Source organism: Danio aesculapii, chromosome 6, assembly GCF_903798145.1.
Source record: "Danio aesculapii chromosome 6, fDanAes4.1, whole genome shotgun sequence".
NCBI classification, from domain to species: domain Eukaryota; kingdom Metazoa; phylum Chordata; class Actinopteri; order Cypriniformes; family Danionidae; genus Danio; species Danio aesculapii.
Genome location: NC_079440.1, coordinates 9,817,910 through 9,841,675, shown reverse-complemented (window position 1 = coordinate 9,841,675; position 23,766 = coordinate 9,817,910). Strand labels below are relative to the sequence as shown.

The window sequence follows — 23,766 nt, the reverse complement described above, 5'->3', positions numbered from 1 at the left end:
AAAGGAGACAGAGGGGAAAAAAAGGTCAGCATTTTTTTAATTCAAGGTTTTAATTCAAACCAATACAATTTTACATTTTACATTACATTTTATCATGATATCATGTTTAATTTCATTCGATATCAATAATTATTGAATTTTTTAACAATACATTTAGGAATATTAGGATTTCTTTTTGTTATTTAACCACTTTATATTCATTTACCAACATTACTAAAGCCATTTTAATAGTCAAAAACTAAAATATTTAAACAACATATCTGATCTCTTTATATAATAAAATAAACTTAAGTCTTAAAGAGACTTTCAAACTTGATAAATAAAATGTTACAAAGTGCGGGCAATGGTAAAGCGTAAATACTAAATCAAAGCAAACTCTAGGGTGTGAATAATAATGATTCAGTAAACCTCAAACTCTGTCGACAACATTCTGACCTGAAGTGACAATCGCGCGCACGTGGATTCCTTGACAATTTACAATGGACTTTGCGCTCACACTCCCTTTGCGTCTCTTGTAACTAGGTGACTATTTTCTCAGAGGATGACAAACGGACAAACTTTGCTACAGCTCCGATGCTAATTTATGGAGAAAAGTAAAAAAAGTACTGCAGTGTTTGAGTGCGCTGGGTTTGTCTGATGTAATTAGTCTGCCGTTAGTGAAATGTGTATATTCATTCAAAGTATGAAGCAGATTGGTTAGTTCTACTTTCATAAATCGCTGTGCGCTCGCGGCATTCAGAAAAGTTGAGATGTTTTCAACTAGGTGTGGTTGAAAAATGCAGTTCACGTGCGTGCAGCTTGCACAACATGTTGCTCCCATTTGCGCATCATGCAAGTCGCGCGCGTCTATTGAAAATGACTCCGTTGGAGACCTACACCCTAAGCTTATTGACATTGCTTCCAAGGCATGCACTAAGCAGCTACATTTTAACAAAACTATAGCGCTTCATACAGAATTTTTACACTGTATTTTTAAAATGTTTTAATCAATATTGACAATGGTGTTCAGTAAATAAATATCGATAACAATTTTATCGCCCAGCCCTATTAAATAGTATAAATCAGCAAAAAAATGATTAAAAACTAATCAAATACAGAAGACTAACACAATAGGGTAACAGAAACGATAAACCTATTTTAAGATTTATTTGTCTTCGTCTATAACTTCAAACTGTCAAAATTGTATAAACTAAACCCTGTATATTATGACTTCTCTGCCTATTCGGCAGATGGAAAGTTTTAGTTAAAGAAAACAGCACAGAGAAAGACATTTAGAAAATAGAAATGAGCGCCAACTGAGAATGCTGTGCTGGACTAAAATAAGAGGCAAAAAAACATCTGTGAAACCAGTCAAGTCACATCTAGTCTATATTCAAAGTGGGTTTCTCACCCATCTGTAAAATCTCACTTCATAAACAAGTCAGTCTTCCAAAGAAATGAAATCATTTTGCGATTTCAAGAAATTCGAAAGCAAGCAATCATTTCTTAAACCATTTCATAGTGATACTAAACCTCTGCGAAGGCAAGATAAAAGACGTCATGTGACATACATAATATTTATTATAATATATATGGATTTAGATTTAAGAATTACTTCAATGCGATCTCTTATACACTGCACTTGTACTGTAGATCACTTCCCAGATGGAAAGAGTTAAATAACAACTCTGCTAAACCAAAGCTACTGGCATGAACACAAGAAAGAGCTCTTCAAAGCCTCTGATGTGCTTTAAGTGCAGTGAAATCTGTAACTTCAGCTCATTTAAATCAAAGAGTGGACAGTGGGTGAATGGGTTTGAAGTATTAAGAGACTATAGCCAATATTGGCCACAATGTCAGGACACAGCGGGCTCAGGTCAAACCAAATCTGTAGCGGGAGAGAACATTGTAGTGGACAAAGATCATCAGATTCAATGTACTACTTAATGTCCTCATGCAGGACGTCTGATTTAATAAGCTTATAAAGAGCAAACTGCTTCCTCTGCATTAGCTGCAAAGCCAAATACAGAGTACTTGATATGTTTTAGGATGGTTTGGTGCATCACACACACTCTTAATAATGATTTATTTTCTATTGATTAGTCTAGATGATTAAAAAAGCCTCTTATTAAAGCCTAACAGCTCTCTGCATCCTGTAATTCTCTCGAATACATTATGTGTGCAAACTATGGTCTGCTGAAAGTACACAACTGAACACACACCCACACTGGGAGCTCTTCCAAGTGATCATTTGGGTGGTGTCTCGGTTCCCGAATCTGTAGCTGCAGAATGTTGCTAATGATGCAGATAAATAACTTCATGTCACTGTTAAACTGTTGCTCTTGCGGTATCAGATAGCTGCCGAGTACAGGCCATCCTTGAAACCTCTGGCATTTGTGTGTGTCTGGTGGAACCAAGCAGCACTAGATAAGATAATCCTGGCCAACACACTCCAAAAAAAAATAATAGGTCACAGACATCTTTGGCTTAAAGCATTTAATAAATAAATAAATAAATAAATAAATAAATAAATATAATAAAAATTAACTATAATAAAAAATAAAATAAAATAATATAGAATAATATAATATAAATAATTATAAAACAAATATAAAAATATAATAAAAACTAAATAGAATAAAAAAAAATAAAATAGAATAATATAAATATTATATAATAAAACAAATATAAAAATATAATAAAAACTAAATATAATAAAATAAAAATAAAATAGAAAAATATTATAAAATATAAATATTATATACTAAAACAAATATAAAAAATATAATAAAAAACAAAATATATTAAAATATATATAAATTAATAATATAAAATATAATATATGAAATAAAATATAAAATACAATATTTAAAATACTATAATATAATAAAAATAATATAAAATAAAACAAAATAATAATATTATATAACATAAAATAAAATACAATAACATAAAATAAAATATAAAGAAACAAATAAAAATTAATTAAAAATAATATAAAATAAAACAAAATAAAAACAATATAAAATAATCTAATATAATAAAATAAAAATAATATAACATAATAAAAAATAATATATAATATAAAATAAAATTGTGTAATAAAATAATATATAATAAACAAATAATAAGAATAATACAATTTAAAATAATATAATATCATATAAAATAAAACAAAATAATTAACACAAATATAACATACTTTTTTTTAATCAATAAAAAAAGTTTTGGTGCACTAAAGCTTTTCACTAATGCATGGTTTGTTAGGATAGAAAAAGATTTGGTAGACACAATCACTTAAAAATCTGAAATTTGAATATAAAAAAGGGGGGGGGGGGGACAAACAGATTAAAAGTATTTTAAAGAGTAAAAATATTGAGAAAAATCTCCTTTAAAGATATCTATTAGCAAATGCACACTAACAGTTGCTCTTGTTTTTGTCAAGACACATGTCGCTTAGTGTGAATGGCCTACATGAAAACATCCAAGAACGTTTTTTTCAAATAAAACACCAGCTGTGCTCTTAAAAGCCTCATATAGTAGACTGATCACCACTCTACTAAAGCAGGCAGAATACTGACTGTTTTATACATAATTTACAGAGCTCGGAGGACTTTCATGTAGAAGATTCATCAAACTCTTTAACTGCAGTGTGTAGTCATTTAGGATGCCAAAACCAATTGACTTCATTCTTATTGGCTTGGAAAGGATTGGGTGCTGTAGTCTGCTAATAGGACGTGGGAGTATTTGACTAAGTCTACCTATGGGAACGGAGGATGCCTGAAGATAAAATAGTGCTGACTGTTTTCCTGTGCAGTCGGCAGGAGGTCAGGGCCAACTGAAATGAAGAGGATCTACAGCTGGGCAGATCCTCGGTATGGGGTTTCCTCCACCTGGACTCAGTTTGCTCACTAGAAGTTCAACATTTGAGAACTCGCCCTTGTTTCAGAGGCCTCACACATCAGAGAATGTGGAAGAGAAAGATAATGCTATAAAAGGAAATGTGCAACATGTTTTGTTTAAAAGATACAAAGCAGAAAACAGAAGAATTCAATAACTCAAAGTGTTATCATGGATGAATGACCAGGAACAGAACATTGAATTGATGTCATCTTTAACCTTGTGTATTGTTAAAATTGACTAGCCTTTCATCATGTTTGTGCCTTCCATTATAATGACATTTTTTTGATTGCAAAGCCATGACACCGAATAATGACACAGTCTTGATTGTTGGTGTTATTCCTTGTTGGGAAGAGGTAAGACTTTGAATTTTTACTGTCGATCATCAGTTGGCAGCATTAACCCTTTAGATAGGCCTGTGCAAAAACGTTTCGGACTTTTATATGGAATTCTATGGTGTAAAATAGCAGATTGTGTGTGTGTGTGTGTGTGTGTGTGTGTATAAACAGGGCTTGACAATAAGGACTACCCGATGGCCAGGGGCCAGTGTGCGAGACGCTCGGGACAGTAGACAGGAACGTTACTGGCCCAATCGATTTATTTTTGGTGACTATGTCTGTGGGTGTCAAAATTAAAGTGCACACCGCTTCTAATTATATATATATACACATACATACATATACATACATATATACACATATAAATATATACATACACATATAAATATATACATACACATATAAATATATACATACACATATATACATATACATGTATATATACATACATATACATACACATACACATACATATATATATATATATACATATACATACACATACACATACATATATATATATATATACACATACATACATACATACATACATACATACATACATACATACATACATACATACATACATACATACATACATACATACATACATACATACATACATACATACATACATACATACATACATACATACATACATACATACATACATATATATATATATATATATATATATATATACACACATACATATACATATACATATACATATATATATATACATACATACATATACATATACATACATTTACATATACATATGTAAATGTGTATATATATATATATCCATATACATATACATATATACATATACATACATACACATATACATATATATATACATATATATATATATATACATACATACATATATACATACATACATATATACATACATAGATACATACATACATACATACATACACATACATACATATACATATATACACATATACATATATATATACATATACATATACATACATACACACACACACACACACACACACACATTATTTAAAATGTTTGTCTAAGAAATAACTATTAACTTCTTTTTTATTGTGGTGGGGCCAGTGAAAATATTGGCAGGGTAAGTAAAAATCTAAACCACTGGCCTGCTCAGGCCAGTAGAAAAAATCCTTAGCGTTAAACCCTGATAAATACACTTACAGTGTTTACTACGTTCTGAGAGCTGAGCTGCTTATTTTTTATTTTCTCAAACAAAGTGTGAAAATATTTTTTTAAAAACATTTTTAATGTTACTGGCGATGTGCTTGATGTTTATTAATGTTATATATGTATGGTTTTCTTAAAAATAAAAAGCGGGAATCTCATGGTAACTATAACAACAGTACAAAACAGTATTGCTGCATCAGAATATTTCAAACATATGGGCACATATTGGATAAGTGGAGCAAAGCCACACCACATGCAACAACTTCATCATCCATAGCTAAATGAATTTGATAAAAAAAACACGCAACATTTTCATGCTAGAAAGCATTTGCTGATATGCTGCAACAGCCACTTTAAATAAGAGATCAATGTAGTGAATTTAGACGCTCTCGCTGGTGGAGCAATAAAGCAGACATCGTTGTCGCCAGGGCAGCCAGAGCGAACTTTGACGCTCTTGCCACCTTCGGTGTGAACGCACACCGCACACGCATAGTTTTTTTGCACAGCTACTGATGATCAACAATAAAAATTTTAAAATGTTACCTCTTCCCAACAACGAAAACCAGCAACAATCAAGAATGCATAATTATATGGTGTCATAGCTTTGCAATTAAAAACGTCATTACAATTGAAGTCAATGGGGCAAAAACAGCCCTTAACATAACGAAGGGGTAGCAAATTTGCCTAGAGTGTATTGTTTTTTTTTAAAAAGCAGAACTAGAAAAAACTCTAAGTTTCAGATAAAAAGTTCAAAGCTTGGGTCACATGAACTGGAAGCAGTTGCCGGGGTGGAGGACATTCAGAGATGCTTCCTTTTGTGTGGTGTACATCAACCTCTGTGAATGTTCATGACACTATCGGCCTCTGATACAGACACACAGATATGGCAGCCAAGGATTCTGAAGAATGGCCTCTCCTATCAGCACAGCTGCAGAAAAGAGAAGCATATAATCAAGTCAAGAGAAGCCTCTTGACTTCTTTTCACTGCATCCTTTGTCAAGGCCTTAGCGACACTTCTCTGAATAATGAATGATTGATTAAAGTGATGCCAGAATAAGCATACAGGCAAAATAGAGGCAGAGACATAGGGGTGTGTGAAAATAATAATTAAAAATCAAATGAAGCACCAATACAACATCTACTGATAGTTGTAACTGGCTATCATTGTAATGTGACAACACTTGGTCAATATATCATTATTTGCATATTTCAGGTTTCATTTGATTTACTCATAGATTGGTTCTAAGTCTTTGAACTGGAAGAGATTCATGACTCTTAAGTGATTAAATGTTTCTGACATTAATAAACATAATTCTTTTAAAAATATGGATGCAAACTTTTGAAAAGATAGATTTAACTTACTAATAAACAAAGCCTTTTTCTTACATTTTCTGTACTTTGGAAAATTGCATAACACAAATTTAATTAAAATGAACAAATACATCAATTAAAAATAAAATAAATTATGAAAGTTTTCAATATTAAGAGTTTAACAAAAAATATGATAAATACATTTTAGGATCCCCCAAGCTTTACTTCTTCCGTCTCAAACATCATTTAATTCTGGTTAAAATAAATTTAAGAAAAAATTATGTGTAATGAATTACTTATTAACAATTAATAATATAACAAAAAGTTTTAAATACTACAACAGGAGAAGTGCAATCCACTGTGCAGACATCAGTAACAATTTAAAAGTTTGACTTGACTTTTTTTTTTGACACGATGCCATTAATGACAGAGTTTTTGTGTGTACACAATCTGGTAATCGCTTCTCTCACATAACTTGAATAAAAAGCTTGCAAGGTGACTCAAAGCAGCTCTGGAGATGAAGTTCACATGTTAACCTGCTCATACACTTTAAAAAAACACTAGGTTCCAGACAATCAATTTGTGTTGGGCCAACATGAAGGAATTAAGTTAACTTATTAAGGCTGATTTATACTTCTGCATCTACTGCACACGTATGCTCCGGCGCTGCCTGCATGTAGACACAGCCCTCACCTTGGCAATTGCCAACGCGCACCTCTCAAAAAAATGTAACTACACGTCACAACAACGTGTAGTGCAAGCTCTGTGATTGGTCGGCTTGGTAACGCTGACGAGTGTGGGCGGGACTGAGAGCAGCGCGAACCCATTGGAGCGAGTGTTTACAGGTGTCGAGTCCCGTGAAGGAGCTCCGGATGGAGACTGTTGTTTTGTATTTACCTTATGATTAAAGTTGTTGCACGTCCGCCGGTTCACACCTCAAAATGAGCATGTTTGAGCTACTTGTACATTACAGTAGCGTTCAGAAAAAACAAAACACCAGCGAAGAAACTCGACACAGAGGAACATTGAAACTTTCAGCTAGCGTTTTGGAAGTGTTGTTGCAGAGCAACAAACAGCGCGTAGAAGTATAAATGCACAACAATGTGTAAGGCATGTGCCATGGGTCACGCAGATCGCTCGATGCAGAAGTATGAATCAGCCTTTAGTTTTCAAATTTAAGTAGATTGAACAAAATAATTCAATTGTCCCCCAAAAATAGTCCCCACTCACGAATTGTTGTTTAATAAGTGGTTTGGATGACCAGCAAAAGCCATTTTACATAACTATTTATATTTTATATGTATATTAACTTAACTATTTTACGTTTTGTCAGTTTAGTGGCTAATTCTTATGAATTTGTACGAGTTGAATCATACAAAAATGTAACATTTTTAAAAAGGAGACAAGGCACTAGGGTTGTCATGATACTGGAATTTGATACCAATCAGTACTGAAATTTCGAAAACATCCATGTCCCGCAAACATTTAAGCACTGTGGAGCACGATCTTAAACAGCGCTGATTTGCCACTGTGTTCACATGCTCAACAGAAATGACTGTGATTGGCCGTGAAGGTCATCAGTTCACCGAACTCACCGCTGTTTACTGCGTGTTACCACAGATACAGGGAGACTGGAGTGTCATTTAAAGAAACGTTGATCAGCTGGTTTGTCTATAAGCTGACATACGAGTGATACGCTGATGAATCGTGTCTTTAAATCGCTCCAGTGTCCCTGCATCTGAGGTTACACGCAGTAAACAGCAGTGACCTTCACAGCCAATTACAGTCATTTCTGTTAAGCATGTAAACACAATGGCAAATCAGCGCTGTTTAAGAACGTGCTCCACAGCGCTTAAATGTTCGCGGGAAATGGTCGTTTTTAAAATTTTTGTACCGACTGGTATCGAATTCTAGTATCGTGACAACCCTACATTGCACCCAACCCTGGCATATCAGCATACAAGAATAACTCCTGAAAAATCACATGACAGTACTAGCTTTAGTATATTCCGGTTTTTAAAAATTACACATTTATAACTCAAATTTAAGTCAAACCAATTATAAACCTATAATAATAATTATAATAATAAATATAATGGCGATGCAGTGGCGCAGTAGGTAGTGCTGTCGCCTCGCAGCAAGAAGGTCGCTGGTTCGAGCCTCGGCTGGGTCAGCTGGCGTTTCTGTGTGGAGTTTGCATGTTCTCCCTGTGTTCGCGTGGGTTTCCTCCGGGTGCTCCGATTTCCCCCACAGTCCAAAGACATGCGGTACAGGTGAATTGGGTGGGCTGAATTGTCCGTAGTGTATGTGTGTGAATAACTGTGTATGGATGTTTCCCAGAGATGGGTTGCGTCTGGAGGGCATCCATTGCGTAAAACATGTGCTGGATGAGTTGGCGGTTCGTTCTGCTGTGGCGACCCCGGATTGATTAAGGGACTAAGCTGAAAAGAAAATGAATGAATGAATAAATATAATAATACATTTAATGTAGAATGTGCTTTTCTAAAACCCAAAAGCTCTAAAGTTAAGATATCTGGATAACATTAAGGTGTCCGTATTTCTTCAGGCCAGACCTCCAGTCTGACAATTTGAGCTGCAACACCAAATTCTCACTTCGCACCCCCTCAGCTGGCCCAACCGACCCCACCCGCCACCCCCTTCTGCTGGATTAACCTACAACAGGACACATTCCTCACATACCAAACCGCATCGCTGCCAGAGCCCGGAGAGAGGAGGCTGGACACAGACACAAAGAGAAAACCTCCCTAAAGTCACGTTCGCCTCAGCAACACGGGACGCAGAAGCATTCATTACACTTTCTTATGTGTGCATGTGCTTGGACGGCAAACTGAGCTGCTGGACACAAAACACACTCAAGTCCTTAACAACTGATTTAACAAATACTGTTTATTGACACTTTTAATGGCCGTACTGAAATGTGGCACTGTTTATGGGAACTGCATAAAGCATAGAAAAATGATCAAAAACATTTGTGCATGAACAGAATTCGAATACGATCCCACAGACTTTGGAACAATTTCAGTTGACGACACAAAACAAATAAAACATTGTGCTTGAGCAGGAATGAGTTCAACATCTGAAACCAATTTTTATATAAAACAAAGTTCACAATGCTTACTAAAAGAGAATTGTGCCTCCAATCAAACCATAAGCAACAAAAAACAATACAACTGAAAGAAATGACAACAGAAATGCATTTAGAATTTAACAAAAGTGCTGCTAATAAGTGCATAGAGCAGCAATAGTGTAGGAAATTATTTTAATAATGTATTAATTTCTAAAACCGTGATGATGACAGAGGCTGTTTACAAACTAGTCAGACAATCGAGTCTATTTAACCACTATTGGTGATGCAAAGAGACAGTAAAGGGCAAAGTAAACAAAACAACCGTCAACTTCTTAGGAAGATTAGACAATGCTTAACAATAATAGACAAAGTCTGCAACTCTCACCATGTATAAATGATATTTCCACTGCAGTTTAGTACAGCTTTAAAGTGGGTGAAATTATAGATATGTTGTATACAGACCTTGTTAGCAGGTCCAAAAGTAACCGTATGCAGACAATGGCAAAAAACTCTTGATTAAAATTATCGGAACAGATTACAGCAGATACAATAGGCTGTTGTTACTTTACGACGTAATGCACAAATCTAATACACAGATACAAGTGCAAAGTAGGCATGGGTTGGTATAAGATTCTGATGGTATAACCTTGGATAAAAATATTACGGATTTACGGTATTGTGCTCACTGCTCTAAAATATATTCTTTTTAAATGTCTGGCTAAAAAACTACAACCTTTTTCCCCCTTTGAAAACAATATATTTTATTTTTTGAAAGATTTATAACATTTTGGAGCAGTAAACACATCAGGAAATAAAATTCAAGTGAATAATTATCGTATTGGTGCGTAATTATGACGTAGGGCATGTTGTTGGTGTCCCGAGGGGAAACTCCCTGCCAACAACGAACAACAGCCCATCAAACCGGCCTTGGCTCAGTCAGAAGCATCGCTGAAATCTTCCATCATCCAGGTATAGTTTCTGGAGGAGTTTTTGAACTCACAGAGCTGGGTGCACCTCTGAAATCATGATCTAGTGGACTCAGACATAGTGCCGAAATGAATCTACACTGTTTTTTTTAGCCTTACTAAAGCACACAAAGGGCAGCTACTCTCTGAATAAAATTCATGTTAGCCATTTAGCAACGAAGCTGGAGTCACTGAGCAGACAGAAGCCCTGCCCATGATGTGAAACCATGTCTATTGTGAAGCGAATATGATGCGCGAATGAAGCGAGTAATCTATTTACACGCAAATAGCGCAATAGGCATGGGACGATAACCGGTTTCAAAGTTTGGAAAAGTCGAGGTTTTAATACCGCTAAAATGTTCTGTTATACCATTCCCAAGGTATATGCATTATATGTTTTTAATGTTTTTTTATTTGTTGTAAAGAAATCTATATTTTTAAAACTAATGAAGAGAACAGAAATCAAAGATTTATTTGAATTATTTATTTAGCCTGACATGTTTACTGTTCCAAAATATCTTAAATGCTTCTAAAAATAAAATATATTATGTTCAATAGGGGAAAAGTTGTTTTTTTTGTTATCCAGACATTTAAAAATAACTTATTTTAGAGCAGTAATTACAATACTGTAAATCCAGGGCATTTTTACCCAAGGTTATTATACCATCAGAAACTTGCCCATGCCTACTGCTGTATATAGAGAATAAGAAAACTTTCAGATTTTTATTTGTAAAATATCTTCATTTGTGCTCGGATGATGAACAAAGGTCTCAAGGCATTGAAATGATAGGAGGTTAATTAATGAGACAATTTTCATTTTCGGGAGAACTTCTCCTTTAACAAAAGCGAAAGTGAGATTCTTTAGAAACAGTTTAAACCCAATATTTTCATACGACGTGAATGATATCAAATTTGAACAGACAAAAAACAAGCACATACAGTTCAAGTCAAAGTTATTAGCCCCCTGAGTTATTAGCCCTCCTGTAGATTTCCAATTTCGGTTTAATGGAAAGAAGATTTTTTCAACACATTTCTAATCATAATAGTTTTAATAACTCATTTCTAATAACTGATTTCTTTTATCTTTGCCAAAATGACAGTACATAATATTTTACTAGATTTTTTTAAAGATACTAGTATTCAGCTTAAAGTGACATTTAAAGGCTTAACTAGGTTAACTAGGCAAGTTAGGGTAATTAGGCAAGTCACTGTGAAACAGTGGTTTGTTCTCTGGACAATCAAAAAATGGAGCTTAAAGGCTTAAAATGTTTTTAAAAAATGAAAACTGCTTTTATTCTAGCTGAAATAAAACAAATAAGACTTTCTCCAGAAGAAAAAATATTATAGGAAATACTGTGAACATTTCTTAGCTCTGTTAATCGACATTTGGTAAATATTTGAAAAAAATTCACAGGACGGCTAATCGTTTTGACTTCAACTATAGACGCTAAGATAAATCGGTATGGGTGAATCATTTACATGAACTTAAGCAGCAGGCAACAAGAGGGCAACCACAAGCATCGGCAACAGAATAAAGAGCCCATCTGCCGCAAATGCAGTCTGCAGGAATGTAGCATGTAGCTGTTTAACATGACGAGCCAGTCAGTCACACACACACACAGAGAAATATGACTCAGTAGCTTCTCTGTGAGACGAGCCAGATATGGCCTGATCAGAAACTACTGGGGACTGCAGCTCTATTACACACACACAACACCATCATGTCACTAAACACCTTCAGAATACAAACACGAACTGACTTCATTACATCCTAACTATATTACTGATATTAAAAACATGTGAATGCTTCGAATCCAATCTACATGCAGACGGGAGATAAAAACAGAGTCCTGGACAGCTGGAATTAAATAATGAAGCATCACAGTATCAGCTGATATTTAGCAAGCTAAGAATATCTCATCTGCATTGTCAGAGGCTCAGTTCACAGAAGCATTATGGGATACTGTAGCCATGTAGCGTAGGAGGGCAGTTGTTTTCCTGATCCTGTTGTGTTTGAGGAGTGTGTTCAGCCAGTCTCAAACTACTGAAAAAACAAACACCTCAAAGGTCATGGCCATCCGACACAAACAACCCTGGTAAACCTTTATGTCTGTGGATGTTCAAAGTCTAAACGAAAAAATAAAATCGTTGAGCATTATTAAAACAATCACATACAGAGGATTTCTGTTTATGACCAAGTGCCTAAAGCAAAGACCTATAACCCTAGACAAGCAACAAATTCAAACGAGAGCAATGAGCTAATAAAAGCCATGATTTAAACACACTGACTGCTGTTTAATTGGGTTTTAATTCTCTCTCTTTTTTATTACTTTCATTTTATGACTGATTTTGGCACTAATGTACAGGTAGTTCAATGATCATCCTTCTATGCAAATATTGCCAACAAAATCGGCATTGACTAGTTAAACAGATGACCCAAAACTGAAAAATCTGTCATTATTTATTCAACCTTCCCTTGTCACAAACCTTTTTTGAGTTTTTTTTTTTTTTGTTGTTGTTGAAAAAAAAAAGTTCAAAAGTTATAATGAAAAATGCAGGGAACTTGTAAACATTGACTTCCATACTATTTGTTTTCCCAACTATGAATGCAGCTGATTATCACAATGCCTATTTTTTTGCTGTACGATATAACAAAATTTAATGCGGTAAAACTATATAATTGTCATTTTAAGACCATTTTGACCCTTAATAGCATCTTAATGCAAGTACATTCTTCCAAAGAACACATCATATTTTATTCTTAAGAATATTTCATTTATTAATAGTCATTTTAACTATTTAATAATTAAACATTGGAATCAGAATGTCAAAACAGATATCCTGCATAAATAAACAAGAATAAATGTTAACAATAATGCCAAATTAAAAAAGCAATAGATTTATTTTCAGTCAGCAGGCACCCACATAAAAATATACATAGTATATTGCACCAGACGAATATGTATATACATATATAGTCATTTATAATAAAGAGTACAGCGTTTTTTTTAAAGCATACTGACACCTCTAATAGAGACAGAGGTGTTGCGCAGTCAGCTAAAATGTTGCTAGACTAATTTTTTTATGTAAGGGGGAAATATACTGCATGACCAAAAATGATTGAGGACATGTCCACATGTTGAGCGATAAGTAGATATATTGATTAGTGTGACAGGCCTATAGCGGATTACAGGTTTCTACCATTTTTCACAATATCTTGAATTTAAACAGTATAGTTTACTCACCAGACTAAATGTATATTTGGAACAAATAGTGTATATCTGAAATGTGATAAATATTTGTAGTTCAAATTATACCAAAAGTACTGTGATAAGGGTTTATAGTTATGATATAAACACTGATGTTTATGGTAAAGATGAAAATACAGTAAATTAAGTAAGACCAAGTTCTCACTGCTCGATTTTTAAAATCATCGGTTCATAGTTTTCATTCAGCAGTCTGAATATAGCTGAATATAGTTGATTTACATAATGAACAACAGTGCTCTATAACAGTCGTGCCCACCCCTCGGACTGCAGGTACTGGTCTGTGGATCAATTGGTACCGGTCCGCACAAGAGATCATTAATTATTTCCATTTTATTTATTATCTGACTCTGAACGATCATTTATTTAAAAAAAAAAGACAGTATTCTCTCGGTTACATATCGGTCACCTGAGCGCTAAAATTTAACCCACAAGCTAGCAAAAGAAGTAAGAATTGGATGTTTTTGGAAAGTTTTTTTGCAAAGGGGAAAAGGCCCAGTGAAGATCTCACGAACTGCCAAGGAATGAATCCGCAACCCATTTGTCAACAAATCAGGTAAATCCAGCTTGTCTGTGCAAGAAGATCAACTGCTGGAGAACGCAAATGACGGCAGCTTTAGAGGTTGTTCACATTTCACATCTTTTTCGCGTTTTTCTAACGGAGGCGTGTGGCTTGCACATGCATATTGGAAGCGACGCACGCAATTTCAACTTTTCAGAATGCCGTAAGAGCACTGCAAGTCACGTGACAAGAACTGATCGATCAGCTTCATGTTTGTATGGGATATAAACATATCAGTAGACTAATTATATCAGACAAACACAGAACACCCAAACACTGCAGTGCTTTTTAATTTTCTCAATGTTTTGTCAGCTTGTGGTCCTCTGAGAAAATGGTTGATGGTCGCCTAGCATTCTAGGTACACCCCGACGGCGGACCTTAGTAAAATTGTCAATCGTTCACTGGTCCGCAATGATAAAAATGTTGGGGGGCCAGAAGACATAAAATCCTCTTCAATAATACCGCTTAGTTATCCAGTTTGAAAAAAGCAGAGCTGATCTGAAACAGGTACAAAAATGTTTTTTGAGATCACCTTGGAATGCCTTTGAAACATAATCTCTCTAGTCAACATAATCTACACAAGATCTTTATGTTCCAGTAGACCAGGGTAGATGATATCCTTATTGCAGCAACCTGGACTGAGTTCAAAAGGACATGAAACTATTTACAGCTCATTACACAGGTATTAGTACCAGGTGGGACAAAAACTCCCACATCATAGTACAAAACCCATTACGTTACATGCTGATAAGTTGGGGGCTCGACGTAATTGTAATTTAAGTGTGCCTCTACACTGGGCAAAATGTGGTTGGAAAAGTGGAGCTTTAAAGATTGTAATTATACGTTTCAGACATAACTTTCCAGTCCGTGACCGTGTTTAGATTTCATAGCTTCCATATGCCTTAAAAAAGACGGGTGCCACTGACATTCCTGCGCTCCAGTGGCTGCACCGTCTGGGCCTTTTCCAAAAATGTTTTGTTGAAGTGAAGATCAGCAGTTTCAGAGTTCTTCAAGTGGTTATAATTAGCACTTTGTAACCGAGTTCAGTCAACAGGCAGATTATGGCTAGTTCACTAATCAATGACAGATGTGAATAGATGTGCGGTTGTGTAAGTGCATCCGGCGGAGACATTATAAATTGACCTTTGCATGAGCTAAGTCTCATTTAACCTTTTAATTTGAATGTCATAAAATAAAAAAATGATCCTTTATAACAGTGATATATTCAACCAAAGTGTTAAATTGAACACTTGAATGATTTTGATAATGATTCACAAGCTCTCGATTCAATTGGTTTACAAATTGTTTTGTTTTGATCTATATTATCAGGTAAAGTACATGTCAATTTTGTTAAGGAAAACATTTTTTCAACTACACAGGAAAGTTCATATGGTATATAACAAATACTAAACTTTTTGTTGTAATTTGTGATACCAGTGCAGTGTTTCCTCTAGAATTTTTTCCTGCTGTGGCAGGCCTTTTACACAGATCTTCCAACTACCTATGGCGTTATCAATGATAAATGTCATGATCGCAGTATTACAAGTCGAGATCGCATTCATGTAATACTAGCATGCGAATCTCTTTGCTTGTGCTCTGAGTTTTTGTTCTAATCAACACTTCGAAATTATATATTAGAACTGGCTTCCATTTCTTGCAGCTGAACAACAGAAAACTGACAATGATCACCTCAGGTACACCTCATGTGCTTTATTCAATGTTAAATGCTAATATGCGAGTTTGAATGCCATTTTACATGACATTTATTGCCATAACACTGAAAGCAGCAGCAGATAGTTCACCTTAGTTCTTGAAAAACAAATAAACCATTTAAAATTTAACTTTAGAAAACCTCAAAAACAACACGTATCAGTGATTCAGCATGTACATTTAATAATATTAAAGAGGTTCAATTTGTATTAGAGTATAAACCTTACCATTTCGTTGAAGTGCAGTAAATGCACTATTCTGTGCTTCAGAATGGCTGTATTTAAATTTCTGTCATGTTGCATCTGGTGCAAACAGCCAAATTGCTTATCACTGTATAACATATAATGTTATTAGGACACGGGGTTACAATGTAACCTGCCCACCTAATGTTTATGTTCGTAATATTTAAATTTTTTGCTAATTAATAACCTTCTGAGGAACTCTAAATCAGCGTCTCATTTCAGAGTCTGTTACTGTCCACCGGAGGTTGCATTTCGGTCACGGAGGCATGCTTTGAGAGCCTTTCTGAATGAATGAAATACGCAGTTTTTCAACAAGGCAACCTGAGGTGCTGAAATATGATTGGCTAAATTCGCAGAGGGCGGGTTAAAAGAACCAAAACAAAGACTGCCGTTCCGGCGTGTAACAGACATTTTCAATTAAGATTTTCAGATAAACAAGAATGTTCACTTAGCATGTTTCTTAAATATCTGCAAACATATTATGGTATTTTTATGCTTGAGTATATATATATATCATAAGAAATAGTGTTATTGCAATCCTCAACAACATCACTGCATATTTTTTTTAATGTTACTATTACACTTTAATTCAGCATATCAGACAGTTTGATCAAAACTCGGATAATTTTGGTGTCCTGATTAGATTGTAACAGAAAGGTTTCCAACCACTAATGCAATTGAAATCACAAGTGCACTTGGACAATAACTGGAACTGAGCCATCATGGAGGAAACGTCTCAAGAGAAAAAGTAAACAGCTTGGTTCCACTGCTGTAATCCCTGCAGATCTAATGAAATGGGCACGTGCAGCATTGTTGGGGTGTTTCCTCCAGAGGCAGACAGCAGGATCCATGTGCGCCGGCCACACTTGACCCAGCACGTCACACTATGTGCTGCCCCCCCACCATCGCCACACAAAGGAGATATTGTACCCCACAATGCAGGTCAGCTCTCCTTCCCAGCCTGGGACGGCTCTTGTTCCCTGGCCTCTGACAGATCAGGACAACTGCTCTGTTCTACTATGCGAGTCAGCTTCGGGAGATAATTCAGCGTAGCATTAATGCCCAAAGCTTCTCCGTTTCCTAGAGGAATTTGTTTGATTCGAAGATTGAATGTTTGTTCACTACTAACATGAATCACCAAAGTAAGAACTCAAATGTGTGTATATGAGATGGAAAGAAAAAAATCTTTGTCATGTAATTTTTAACACAATATCACTGTGTGTATATATATTATACTTCTTAATGCCATCTGGAATTTTCTTCTGCATTGAGCATTTTTCTGAGCCTCTTGTGTTTATGTTCAGTTATTTCATGTTAAAATTCTGAAAAATAACCTGTTCTTTGCCATAAAAATGAAATTATTGAATTAAGACAGAGGAGCCTGACAAAAATGCTAACATTAGAAGAACATTTCAGGTGATACATAGAGGTTTTTGCATCTGAACTCTTCACTTGTTTTTCAGCAAGGGTATAGTAATTGATTTGAAGTTTTAGTAAATCTTGAAAATAAAATAAAAATAAACCCAGTTTTTATTTCTTTAAAGAAAAAAAACATGAAATGTGTAGTAACACACACAAAAATAGTGAAACAAAGTTCACACGTGAAAATGATATATGCATGTTATTTAGTTTGTAATGATAAGATCAGGTTTGGACAAATAAAAAACTAAAGAGCCTCTATTATGCATTAGAAAAGGTCAGATTTTGGTTTTGGTGATCTCCAACAGCAGGTTGATATACATGCAGGGTCAAAAAACACTTTCATTGTCTTGTAATATGCATTTATTTTTACTAATTATCCCAATGACTCCCATATGATTCATTCAGTGATTCATTTGTTGCCAAACCCCTCCCCTTTGCATGATGTTAATCAGCGGTGATTGGTCCGATCATCCAGTCTGTTTGTGATTGTTCGACTGCGTTCAGCGCGAGACGGAAAGAAACGCCCACCATGGCTTATCAACATTGTTGAAGTAGCCATTGTGCAGAGAATATGTGTGAGCCCAATGCAGTTTAACACCAGCATATTGCTCTATTCTTAACCAGAAGTATTAACAACACACATTCAGTATTAATCCACACAGTGAAAACGGACCGGATCACGTGTGTAGGAACCAAGCGGCAATCTCCTGCGGTCCCTTGTGAAGCAAATGCAGAAACACCAAACAATTCCAAAAGATCTGAACAAAAAGTATGAACGAACAGTTATACATGACTAAATGTGTCAATCAGTGATTGTATAAAATACTATAAAACACTCCAAAAAGCTGAGAGAATGAGATGAAATGATTACAGTTTTAATGGAGCACACCCTGCCAAACACATCTTAATCTGTGAGACAGTTGCCCACTGTGATATCCAACTGCCCCAGATTTACTAAGAGATGACTTAAAGATTATGACAGTGGTAGAAAAAAAAAAGAAGCATGGTTGACCGAATCACAGAGTTAAGTCTGATCTCTCCTTTTACAACCAGCCATAACCAATGACTTGAGAAAACAGCAAGAAACGGGAAGAGGTCCCAAACCTTCCGATTGTCCAAGAAGACGAGCGATGATGCTTACTTTATAAGAGCTCTTCCTGTGATGGACATTCATGCAGTATTCACAACCAACGACACATGATTTTATTAAAAGATCTTGACTCACTAAATCAACACAAGTCAGTAGCTGAACAACACAGAATCAGAGAGTAATAGCTGAACCATATCATCTTTCCCTTCATTTCAATATGCACAGCTGGAATAAGAAAAATCTCAAACCCTCCACAGTGAAATTCTGAAAAACGCTTTTTCTTTCCATCCTCTGGGCTTATCTGAGAACGCCAGATGTGGCAGAGAAATTAATTGATCTCTCAGAGTGGAAAAACAAGCTGAAATATAATAGACAGCGCTGGAAATGGAGACCATTCTATTTCTGCCTTCGTCACATGAAACAAAGTACACTACCTGACAAAAGTCTTGTCCTCAATCCCAGTTTAAAGTGCAACAAATAATAACTTGACTTCTAGTTGATCAATTGGAAAAGTAGTAGAAGGTAGATTTTTCTGATGAATCCTCTGTTGAACTGCATCCCAATCATCACAAATACTGCAGAAGACCTACTGGAACCCACAAGGACCCAAGATTCTTACAGAAATCAATCAAGATTGGTGAAGGAAAAATCATGGTTTGGGGTTACATTCAGTATGGAGGTGTGCGAGAGATCTGCAGAGTGGATGGCAACAACAACATCCTGAGGTATCAAGACATTTGTGCTGCCAGTTACATTACAAACCACAGGAGAGGGCAAATTCTTCAGCAGGATAGCGCTCCTACTCATACTTCAGCCTCCACATCAAAGATCCAGAAAGTAAAGAAGGTCAAGGTGCTCCAGGATTGGCCAGCACAGTCACCAGAAATAAACATTATTGAGCATGTGTGGGGTAATATGAAGGAGGAGGCATTGAAGATGAATCCAAAGAATCTTGATGAACTCTGGGAGTCCTGCAAGAACGCTTTCTTTGCTATTCCAGATGACTTTATTAATACGTTATTTGAGTCATTGCAGAGATGTGTGGATGCAGTCCTCCAAGCTCATGAGAGTCATACACAATACTCATTATTTTTCCACTGCACCATGACTTTATATTCTCTACTGTACATTATTTCTGTTAAGTGACAAGATTGTCTAAGCAAAGTCTGACCTTACTGTCCTAATGAAATAATTAAAAATCAAGGCATGGTCATATTTTATTTTGGTAAAACAAGCGTAATCTAGTGGTCTTTTCCTTTCATATAAGCCACTTCTGATACCAAATGATCAACTAGAAGTCAGGTTTTTATTTGCTGTTCCTAAAACTTGGATAGGCGACATTTTGTCAAATTTTTACCACCTATAAAATTTAAGGTTGGATGAAACTTGCAGGAAGTTCAGATTCAGCTTTAGGTATGGAATTTTTGTAGGGATTTTAGACTCGCTTCAAAGCACAAAAGAGAGAGACTTTTTTTCTGCTTAATTTAACACAGGGTGGTCTCATCTACAGTATATCCATCAAAGCAAACGCTGAACAAAGATTAAAAAAACACAACACACCCTTTATTATTTTCACTGCAATATAATCAGCGGGAGTGCAGAATTCTGTGCTGTTTTTCTAACACAGAGCCACTGAAACGGTTCATCTGAAGGAATACTGCACATATGTGGTCTTACCTTGAAGCATGCATCTGTAGGCCGATTCGGAAATGGCGTAGATATGAGGCGGCATCTCGTGCCTCTTCTTGCCCCTGTACATCTCGATGATGTTCTCGGAGTATATGGGGAGGTTTTTGTAAGGGTTTATGACCACGCAGAAGAGTCCTGAGTATGTCTGTGCAACACAAGCCAAACACATAAACACTTCATTAATGAGATACAATAAACATTATTGCTCATTATTCATTTAAAACATTTAAATTTTGTGTTGCGTTATCATGAAGGCACAGTAAAAACCTGTCACATCAAGTTCCTGATATTAATATTAGCATTATTATTCTGTGTCTAGAATAATGTACAGACTGAAACACAATGAAGGTATTTTTCCCGAGCAATGCTGGCATGCATTCACTGTGATTGCAGCTGTCGAGCAGCGATCATTCACTTAATTACTGAAGACAGTTACAAGACATTAAACCTTTACTTCAGGCGGTTTCACATGAAAAACTGGAAATGTAAGCAACTTTCAATGTAGTTTGAATGCATTTGACCTAGTGCAAACGTAGTGATACGACTACATCTGTAAAACAGCTCCAGTAGTAAAAAGTGCATAATCTACTATTCCACTTAGTCCTAAACAAGAGTCATGCTTTAATAAAAAGCTTTAAAATAGACAGACCCCCTAGTTTTTCACGATTACGCAATAGCTGAATCCAACGCATAATCAACAAAAAGACGCAAATTTTGTGCATTAGACGCGCTTCAGACTGCAAAAAAGTGGGAGCAAACATCCGGAACAGACAGAGATTGGTTCAAGGATGACGGCCGCTGGACGTGACCGAATTGGTAGACATTATCTTATACATACAAGTGTCTGTTAAACTTTAAATACCTCAATAAACAAGCTAAAATATATTTTTTTCTAAAATATTTGCTGTTGAACAAAAAATGTGCCACATGTACAATTTAAAACATAAAAAGAGGTGTATCACTATGATAACAGTATCTGCAAAGTAGGGCTTCACTGTTTACCGGTACTATGGTAGTATCGCGATACTATAGCTCCAAAATACTGGCGGTGCCACTGTTGTTTGTAAACGGTAGTATCGTCATTAACGGTTTATCTACAATAGATAATGTTGCATGTGGGAAAAAAATAAATAAATTAAAAAAAAACTAAATCACTAAAATGATCACACGCTTGTGCAACATCAGACCATTTTATTTAAATAGTCTGTGGAGCCCTTTAAGGTTGCAAAACTGTGTAGAATTTGCATCTTTTTCTGTTCCTGTCAATATGATTTAGTAGCTACAACAACCGCAACTATTGCTTAAAAAAGAACAACTCACAAAGTGAAATTTTGAAGTACTTTGGATTGTGAAAAAAAACAACAACAGATGAAAAATCCAAAAGAGCAACAGTAAACATTGAAACTATTTTTGAAACACTTCATATAGCCTAATTTGCTCTTTTCGAAACGAATTTCCTTTGGTATAATTTGTATCTTTATTTGAATGTATTTTTGTTGGTCAGTTACCTACAAAATAACAGAAAGAACTAATGCATTTAGGTGAAGTGTACTTTTTTTAATAATAAGGAAATTATGAATTCAATTCAAGAAGGTCTATTATAACATATAAAATAAAGTATTTGTGACAATTTTCTTTTTTCATAGATTTAAGTTGAATTACAGTATCGCAATGCTACTTGGTATCACAATACTTCAGCTGGTATAGTATCGCAATTTGAATTAATAGTATCGCGACAACCCAACTGCAAAGTGACTTGTAATGGGGCAATCAAAACAGTTTAGTCAATTTAACTTATTCTTAAACTAAAATTATTATAGATTATAATGTTACAATGTAAGAATGTCATGTCATTTTAACCCTTTTTGCACTAAATGTGTATAAAATCCTTACAATATATTTGTTTTCAGAATCTTTAATATTATTTCACTGAACAACATTGGGCAAATACAGATTTTTTGGCTAGTCCTGGACACACGGGTAAGGGGTAAATAAGGGGAGAGCTAATCCCGTCTACTGAAGGGTCTTTCTATTGGCTGGGGTTGTATTTACGAGAGGGCATTTAAATGGGTGTGGAGGAGTAGTGGGGGATCTGCCTACTTCCCACTCCTAACGCCCCACTAGACAAAGCCGCCCTGCCAAAGTAGATAGACAAAGTAGACAGAACAATAGACTTAGGACTCAGGAGACTTGTGGCTGGAAAGTTGTTTCTCCAGTATCATCCTCCATGTTTTTCAGGCTATATATGGAGGAAAACAGCTCATCTCATATATGAGCTATGCACTAGTCCAATCATAAGAAATTTAATAGGTGGTATGTTTTTAGTACACATTTAACAAAAGAAATGGTCTAATAAACCTGAAGTTCTCTTGAAAATTATAATTGATACATATCATTTTCAAGTGTGAGCTCAAAATGTGTTGACAGTTACAGGGTTAAGAAATGTACCGCTTCAGTCATAATGAAATGATGTTGCTGTTGTGAATGATGTTATGTCCTGAATCCTCAAAGCTTATCCAACTTATAATTTGTACATTTATAGTATTGGATGCCGAATGTTTAGTAATCTATTTACAATATCACTAAGAAATGCATTTGACTGATCATAGTAATAAACCATGCTCAACAGAGCTTGCTTAATGCTCTAGATCAGGAGTCAGGAACCTTTTTTCAGCAAAGAGCCCTTACAGATTTTTTTGGCAAATTGACATTTTTTAAAGAGCCATTGTGGTATACACTCAAAGAAAATATTCAAACTCCTTACTTAGAATAAGTTGAAACGACACAATTCTTAAGATTTCATTGGGACAACTTAATTGTTTTATGTTAAATCCACTAAAATTTGTAAAAACTAAGCTAACTAATGCCAAAGACTCTAGAATACACAAGACATGTCACTCGTAGAGCTGCACAATTAATCGAAAAAAGGTCGCGATCTCGATTTGACCCCAAAATCCAGCATTTCTACGATTCTGCCAATCATATTTTCAAGTTCAGGAGAGAAGCA

At 35.2% G+C, this 23,766-nt stretch overlaps 1 protein-coding gene across 2 annotated transcripts in view; it reads right to left on the bottom strand.

Annotated features, from left to right (window-relative positions):
• myh10 (myosin, heavy chain 10, non-muscle) overlaps window positions 1-23,766 on the bottom strand; it is a 103,951-nt gene that overhangs the window by 68,639 nt on the left and 11,546 nt on the right. For both annotated transcript variants that reach the window (XM_056459417.1, XM_056459418.1), the window contains exon 3: window positions 20,748-20,904. In XM_056459417.1, coding sequence (XP_056315392.1) covers window positions 20,748-20,904 — 157 coding nt within the window. The remainder of the gene's footprint in view (window positions 1-20,747; window positions 20,905-23,766) is intronic.